This window comes from Chiloscyllium plagiosum, chromosome 34 (assembly GCF_004010195.1).
Source record: "Chiloscyllium plagiosum isolate BGI_BamShark_2017 chromosome 34, ASM401019v2, whole genome shotgun sequence".
NCBI lineage: Eukaryota > Metazoa > Chordata > Chondrichthyes > Orectolobiformes > Hemiscylliidae > Chiloscyllium > Chiloscyllium plagiosum.
This window is the reverse complement of record NC_057743.1, coordinates 1019766-1027884: the sequence shown is the minus strand read 5'-3', so window position 1 is coordinate 1027884 and position 8119 is coordinate 1019766. Positions and strand designations below refer to the sequence as shown.

General features: G+C 43.1%; 1 protein-coding gene across 1 annotated transcript in view; it reads left to right on the top strand.

The window, feature by feature from the left end:
- LOC122540083 (ephrin type-B receptor 2-like) overlaps positions 1-4589 on the top strand; it is a 768846-nt gene extending 764257 nt beyond the window's left edge. The window contains exon 17 of the mRNA XM_043675394.1: positions 4568-4589. Coding sequence (XP_043531329.1) covers positions 4568-4574 — 7 coding nt within the window. The 3' untranslated portion in view covers positions 4575-4589. The remainder of the gene's footprint in view (positions 1-4567) is intronic.
- Positions 4590-8119: the final 3530 nt, after the last annotated feature.

The window sequence follows — 8119 nt, the reverse complement described above, 5'->3', positions numbered from 1 at the left end:
TGTATGCCTGCACACCTGTATGTCTGTGTGTGTGTGTGTGTGTATGCCTGCACGCCTGTGTGTCTGTGTGTGTGTATGCGTGTACACGTGTGCCTGTGTGTGCATACACGTGTGCGGGACTGTGTGTGGTTTGTTCCTCACTTGTATTTTGACAACTTCGCAAGTTCCAGAATGTTCTAACAGGAGATGCCATCGCGCTGGCGCGCTCTCTCTCTCTCTCTCTCTCTCTCCCCTTCTGTCTCTCTCTCCCCCCTCTCTCTCTCCTCTCTCTCTCTCTCTCCCCCCCCTCCACGGAAGTTGTACCGGAGGATTGGAAGGTGGCAAAGATTGTTCCTCTTTTCAAGAAGGGAAATAGGGAAATCCCTGGCAATTACAGACCAGTCAGCCTTACGTCTGTGGTTAGCAAGGATTTGGGAAGAATTCTGAGGGATAGGATTTATGACTATTTGGCAATGCGTAGTGTGATTAAAGGCAGTCAGCATGGCTTTGTGAGTGACAGATCTACCTCACAAATCTTAATGAGTTCTCTGAGGAGGTGATGAGATATGTCGATGAAGTTCAAGCATGGATGTGGTTTATATGGACTTCAACAAGGCTTTTGATAAGGTTCTCCATGGTAGGCTCATTCATAAAGTCTTCGAAAGAAAGTGAGGGCTGCAGATGCTGGAGATCAGAGCAACACATTTTCAGCTCATTCATGAAGTCAGGAGGTATGGGATACGGGGAGATTTGGCTGCCTGGATTCAGCATTGGTTGGCTAACAGAAGGCAGAGAGTGGTTGTAGCTGGGAAGTATTCTACCTGGAGACCAGTGGTGAATGGTGTCCAGCAGGGCTCTGTTCTTTGGCCTCTCCTCTTTTGTAGATTTTATAAATGACTTGGATGAGGAGAAAATGAGGTCTGCAGATGCTGAAGATCAGAGTCAAGAGAGTGTTGCTGGAAAAGCACAGCAGGTCAGGCAGCATCTGAGGAGCAGGAGAATCGACGTTTCAGGCAAAAGCCCTTCATCAGGAATGAGTGACATAGTGTCTCACCAAGTTGATTGTGTTTTTGAGCAGGTGGCCAAGAGAGAGATGAAGGCAGAGATAGACATTGTCTGCACTGACTTTAGCAAGGCCTTCGACAAAGTTTTGCAAGGTAGACTGGTTAATAAGGTTAGATCACGCAGGATCAGGGAGAGCTTGCAAACTGGATTCAAAATTAGCTTGATGGTAAGAGACAGAGAGGAGGTAGAGTTTTGTTATTTCTGACTGGAGCCTGTAACCTCACACCAGAGCGATTAGTGCTGGACCCACTGCTTGGGTGACACTAAAATTAGTGGTATACTGAACAATAAAGTAGAATATACAAGTGTAACATGGGATCTTGACATGCTGGGCCTATGGGCTGAGGAATAGCAGATAGAGTTTAAATTGGATAAATATGAGGTATTGCAGTTTGGTAAGACAAACCCATGTAATCAAGGGCAGGACTTAACAGTTAACGCAAGGTGTTAAAAAGCGTGACACTGGAATGAGGCACAGGTTGGAATTTCCTGCTGAGATTTGTTTTTTTTCAATGCAATGACCCTGAGTTAAATATTTTACACAGTTCCTTCAAATGTTTTCCACTGTCTAATTCCAACTATGCATTTCAATCTGTTTACCCTGTTTATCTTGGTCAATTCTCTCAAACTCGTGTAATTGGCTTTGTTTCTGTTTCAGATTGTTGCTTATCCTTTGTGTGGTCACTTTAAAACTTCACAATCCCTTTGAATTTAGGTTTATCACAATTTCCCAGGGGATCTCTCAGTGTGACACTACTCATTCACTCAGCTTCTTCACACATCGGTCAATTTAGGATAGTTACGTCCCTAGCTAGTTGCTGAACGTACTATTCAAAGAAACACTGACAAAAATGAAAACTGACAGTTGGGGTGGCACGGTGGCTCAGTGGTTAGTACTGCTGCCTCACAGCACCAATTTAGCCAATCAATTTAAATCAGGCACGTAGATTCCAAAAACCTATTAAATTTAAATCTGATGATTTTGATGACATAGGACCAATTCTTATGTAAGAAACAGAAATGTGATCATGGGTATGAAAGAAGGTGACAGTTGGACAAAGATCCCAGGGTTAATTTTCATTCACCAGAGCTATGAGCCCTCAGCTCGAGAGAAATAAATTGGCTTTCAAGCTCATCTCTGTATTAGAGAAAGCGCCATCTGAAATCCTGACAGAAGGACAATGAAGAATGCATTCCTGACAGAAGAATCAGAGGAAATAATTTTATTGACATTAGAACGAGGAAGGACGCACAGAACATTCTGGAAAAAACATAATCTAACTATTGTTTTGTGAAACTAAATTCTATTTGTTATATTAGTGGGATTTACATTTATTGGAACATTAGGATCTTGTTTTATTCAGGAATAGTTAGTAGATAGAGGAGATGTATTTGGTTTGTTTATTGTTAAGTTAATTATTCACTGTTAGAGTTAGACAAATAAAGTGTTACTTGCTGATTTTAAAGTGAATGGCACAGATTTATTTGATTTAAACACCATAAGTTGCTGAAAAGCAGGTTACATCACATTTCATACTCATTTTGCAGATTAAGGAATGACATGCTCCTCTTTGGGTGTTTCGGTTTTAATTCTAGGTGGGACGGGGGTCAAGATTCACTTTATAAAAAGAGCGATGGGGGAAGAAGATGTAGGAGAGAGGGGAGAGAAAGAAAGAGAGGAAGTGAAAGAGAGAGACCAGGTAGAGAAAGACAGAGAGAGAGTGTGGGAGAGAGTGAGGAGAGAGTGGAGCAGACAGGGAGAGACAAACAGGGTGAGTGAGAGTTGTAGGAGAGAGGGGAGTGGGGAGTGAGAAAATGGGGAAGGCAGGAGGTGAGAGACAGCAGGAGAGAGAGAACGTCCCTAGCTAGTTGCTGAACGTACTGTTCAAAGAAACACTGACAAAAATGAAAACTGACAGTTGGGGTGGCACAGTGGCTCAGTGGTTAGTACTGCTGCCTCACAGCACCAGGGTCCCAGGTGTGATTCCAGCCTCGGGTGACTCTCTGTGTGGTGTTTGCACACTCTCCCCGTGTCTGCGTGGGTTTCCTCCGGGTACTCCGGTTTCCTCTCACAGTCCAAAGATGTGCAGGTCAGATGAATTGGCCATGCTAAATTGCCCACAGTGTTAGGTGCATTAGCCAGAGGGAAATGGGACTGGGTGGTTTACTCTTTGGAGGGTCAATGTGGACTGGTTGCGCCGAAGGGCCTGTTTCCACACTGTAGGGAATTAAATCTAATAAAAAAAATTCTCCAAACTCCTCTTCAAATATCACTCTTGCCAGTGTGATTGTCCCAGGTTATATGAAAATTGAAGTCTCCCAAAATTATCACAGTGACTGTTATCAATTTCAATGAATTCCTGTTTCATGCAATGATCAGCAATGAAATGCTGATTGTATTTCATAATCTGGGGCTCAATGCTTTCTCTGTAATGCCTTTGTTATGCATGATTGCCAGGGTTACCTATTCTGCTTTTCCATCCTGCCTGAGTGTCCATTGAATATTTATGTTCCATGTTTTGTTTAACTTGTAATCACATGTCTGGTGATTAAATCTTATTTATCTCTGAGTCACAAGTCCATCCATTTCATTGCAGATACTTTGTCCATTCAAAAAAGAACATTATGATTTACCTTTTCACCACTATTTCCTGTCACAAACCTATTTGCTGATATACAAATTTAATTAAACTCTATCCCTTCCTGTTTCTTTCTGCTTGTCTTCATCTACATTACCATGCTGTTCTGAAACTTCACCTTTTCCCTTTGGATTTGGAAAGCTCCTTTCACCTGAACCCTGTCCCTGCATTCTGTCTGTCAGTTTAAAGCCTTGTCCATAATTCTACTAATGTGATTGGCCAGGACACTGGTCCCAGCATGGTTCCAGTATTTTTTATTCACTCATGGGATGTGGGTGTCTCTGACTGGCCAGCATTTATTGCTCACCCCTAGCTCCCCTTGAATTGATTGGCTTGCTAGGCCATTTGAGAGGGCAGTTGAACATCAATCAAATTGCTCTTGCCTGAAGCCATATGTAGGCTAGGCCAGGTGTGCAGAACAGATTTCCTACCCTAAAGAATATTAAGCAGTCAAATGAGTATTTCTGACATCAGCATTAGTTTCTAGATTAATAGTCTAGTGAGAATAACACTAGGGCATCATCTATCCCGCTTAAAGCTCACTTATTCCTGAGTACTGATACTAATGCATCAGGAATCAAAACCCCATCTTCCTGACCATTGTTTGATCCTGACACCTTCCTGAACTCTGATAATATCACCCAGTATCTCTCCATGTGGTATCTGTCACTGTGGATCTAATTGCTGCCTCTGATTGCATCGTTTGCAGCTACTGTGAGATCTTGAACCAACAGAATTTTCCACTCCAGAGAGACGAGGCAGCACAGGCCAGGGTTGGAGACTGGGACTTTTTAGGTCTCTATGTGACTCATTGCCAGTCTACATGTGTTATCTCATTGTATCAATCTAATTTCTGAGTCTGTCTATTTTTCTGTCTCCTGTAGTTTCTGACTCAGTAGAATGCCCAACTCCTGTTTCTTCCATCACCTCATTGAAGCGAGAGAGACAAAAGGCAGGGAGATCTGGAGCCTTCAATAAATCCTGCAGCAAGGTAAGATCACTGACAGTGAGCAGAGCAGAGAGCAATTTGGCGGCTCAAAACATCAACCCACAAGACATGACATGGATACAATGCTAAAGGGTAAACACAATGTAGAGGTCCCAGGCTCAATCAACACCCCCTTGTGAGAGGACTACTGTTAGCTCTGTTGTATTGAGCATTACTGTCTTAATGAGGATCAGTACAGCTGAGATCAAAGCAGCCCTCTTTCAAGAGGGGATACTGAAGACTGGGATCTTTCATTTTAAGCAGTCAGATGGGTATTTCTGACATCAGCATTAGTTTCTAGATTAATACTCTAGTGAGAATAACACTCGGGCATCATCTATCCCGCTTATAGCTCACTCATTCCTGAGTACTGATACCAATGCATCATGAATCAAAACACCTTCTTCCTTTATATTACTTCATCCAATTACGAAAACTGTTCCATCTCTGTAACCTTCCCCAGTACTTGAATCCCTCCTTACTCCTTGTAATCACCTGCAGCGTCCACAGCCCTCCCTATTGCTGAAACCTCCTCCTGTCTCTTTAATCATAAAGTCATAGAACATAGAACATAGAACAGTACAGCACAGAACAGGCCCTTCAGCCCACGATGTTGTGCCGATCACTGATCCTCATGAATGCACCCTCAAATTTCTGTGTCCAGTAGTCTCTTAAATGCCCCCAATGACCTTGCTTCCACAACTGCTGCTGGCAACGCATTCCATGCTCTCACAACCCTCTGTGTAAAGAACCCGCTTCTAATATCCCCTCTATACTTTCCTCCAACCAGCTTAAAACTATAAACTATGTCATAGAGATATACAACACAGAAACAGACCCTTCGGACGAACTTGTCCATACTGACCAGATATCCCAACCTAATCTAGTCCTATTTGCCAGCACTTGGCCCATATCTCTGTAAATTCTTCCTATTTGTGGGCGGCACGGTGGCACAGTGGTTAGCACTGCTGCCTCGCAGCGCCGGAGACCCGGGTTCAATTCCCGCCTCAGGCGACTGACTGTGTGGAGTTTGCACGTTCTCCCCGTGTCTGCGTGGGTTTCCTCCGAGTGCCCCGGTTTCCTCCCACAGTCCAAAGATGTGCAGGGTCAGGTGAATTGGCCATGCTAAATTGCCCGTAGTGTTAGGTAAGGGGTAAATGTAGGGGTATGGGTGGGTTGCGCTTCGGCGGGGCGGTGTGGACTTGTTGGGCCGAAGGGCCTGTTTCCACACTGTAAGTAATCTAATCTAATCTATTCATATACCCATCCAGATGCCTTTTAAATGTTGCAATTGTACCAGCCTCCACCACGTCCTCTGGCAGCTCATTCCATACATGCACCACTTTCTGTGTGAAAAAGTTGCTCCGAAGTCCCTTTTATATCTTTCCCCTCTCCCCCTAAACCTATCCTCTCTAAGTTCTCTACTCCCCCACCCCAGGGAAAAGACTTTGTCTATTTATCCTATCCATGCTCCTCATGATTTTATAAACCTCTATGAGGTCACCCCTCAACCTTACAATCCGCTGCCATGTGGCCTGACCTCCCACTCCTTATCACCAGGCCCATGACATCCTGCTCTTCAGTGCAGGTGCCTGCTTGTCCTTGGAGGGTGTCTTGCTGAGCTCATCCTTCTTTTTTTTATTTCAAAAATATACTTTACTCATAAAATAATTTGATGGTCTGTACAGTTGGTCATGCCATACATATGTAAACATGTACATACAGAGATCAAAACTTATCATTTTTATACAGGTCTGTACATTTTTTGATCATATGCCCATATAATTAGCTGAGGCGTCAGCAGAGCCCAAATGACTGCTCATCCTTCTGGTCATGCTGATGGCTCTGATGCAGTCTTAAGTGTAAAAGGTGAGCAAAGTTGTAAAATGGGGGAAAGCATAGCATGATCCCTTTAAGAGATGGTGGTTTTTTTGGTGCTTTAGGGATTTTAAAATGAACGCTTGCGAGCAGTAGCTAAAAAGTTTGCAGGTACTGAAAGCACCTGAATTGAAAGATTTGTATCAAGAGGATGTACAGTTAGTAGCCAAGCAGTGAGTTATTTTTTAACAAAGACAACGGTATTTTGAATTTAGCCAATCAATTTAAATCAGGCACGTAGATTCCAAAAACCTATTAAATTTAAATCTGATGATTTTGATGACATAGGACCAATTCTTATGTAAGAAACAGAAATGTGATCATGGGTATGAAAGAAGGTGACAGTTGGATAAAGACCCCAGGGTTAATTTTCATTCACCAGAGCTATGAGCCCTCAGCTCGAGAGAAAGAAATTGGCTTTCAAGCTCATCTCTGTATTAGTTGAAACTTTATTGCTGGAACAGCACAGCAGGTCAGGCAGCATCCAGGGAACAGGAGATTCGACGTTTCGGGCACAGGCCCTTCTTCAGGAAAGATCCTGAATGCTTTCCCCCATTTTACAACTTTGCTCACCTTTTACACTTAAGACTGCGTCAGAGCCATATGCCCGTTCAGGGCCTGTGCCTGAAACGTCGAATCTCCTGTTCCCTGGATGCTGCCTGACCTGCTGTGCTGTGTGCTGTTCCAGCAATAAAGTTTCAACTTTGATCTCCAGCATCTGCAGACCTCACTTTTTCCATCTCTGTATTAGAGAAAGCGCCATCTGAAATCCTGACAGAAGGACAATGAAGAATGCATTCCTGACAGAAGAATCAGAGGAAATAATTTTATTGACATTAGAACGATGGAGGACGCACAGAACATTCTGGAAAAAACATAATCTAACTATTGTTTTGTGAAACTAAATTCTATTTGTTATATTAGTGGGATTTACATTTATTGGAACATTAGGATCTTGTTTTATTCAGGAATAGTTAGTAGATAGAGGAGATGTATTTGGTTTGTTTATTGTTAAGTTAATTATTCACTGTTAGAGTTAGACAAATAAAGTGTTACTTGCTGATTTTAAAGTGAATGGCACAGATTTATTTGATTTAAACACCATAAGTTGCTGAAAAGCAGGTTACATCACATTTCATACTCATTTTGCAGATTAAGGAATGACATGCTCCTCTTTGGGTGTTTCGGTTTTAATTCTAGGTGGGACGGGGGTCAAGATTCACTTTATAAAAAGAGCGATGGGGGAAGAAGATGTAGGAGAGAGGGGAGAGAAAGAAAGAGAGGAAGTGAAAGAGAGAGACCAGGTAGAGAAAGACAGAGAGAGAGTGTGGGAGAGAGTGAGGAGAGAGTGGAGCAGACAGGGAGAGACAAACAGGGTGAGTGAGAGTTGTAGGAGAGAGGGGAGTGGGGAGTGAGAAAATGGGGAAGGCAGGAGGTGAGAGACAGCAGGAGAGAGAGAGAAGAGAGAGCAAAAGAAGGGCAGAGAAAGATAGTGAGAGAAATATAGAGAGAGACAGAATGAAATAGAGGGAGAGAATGAGAGAGGGGGACCAAGACGCTCTTTGAGGAG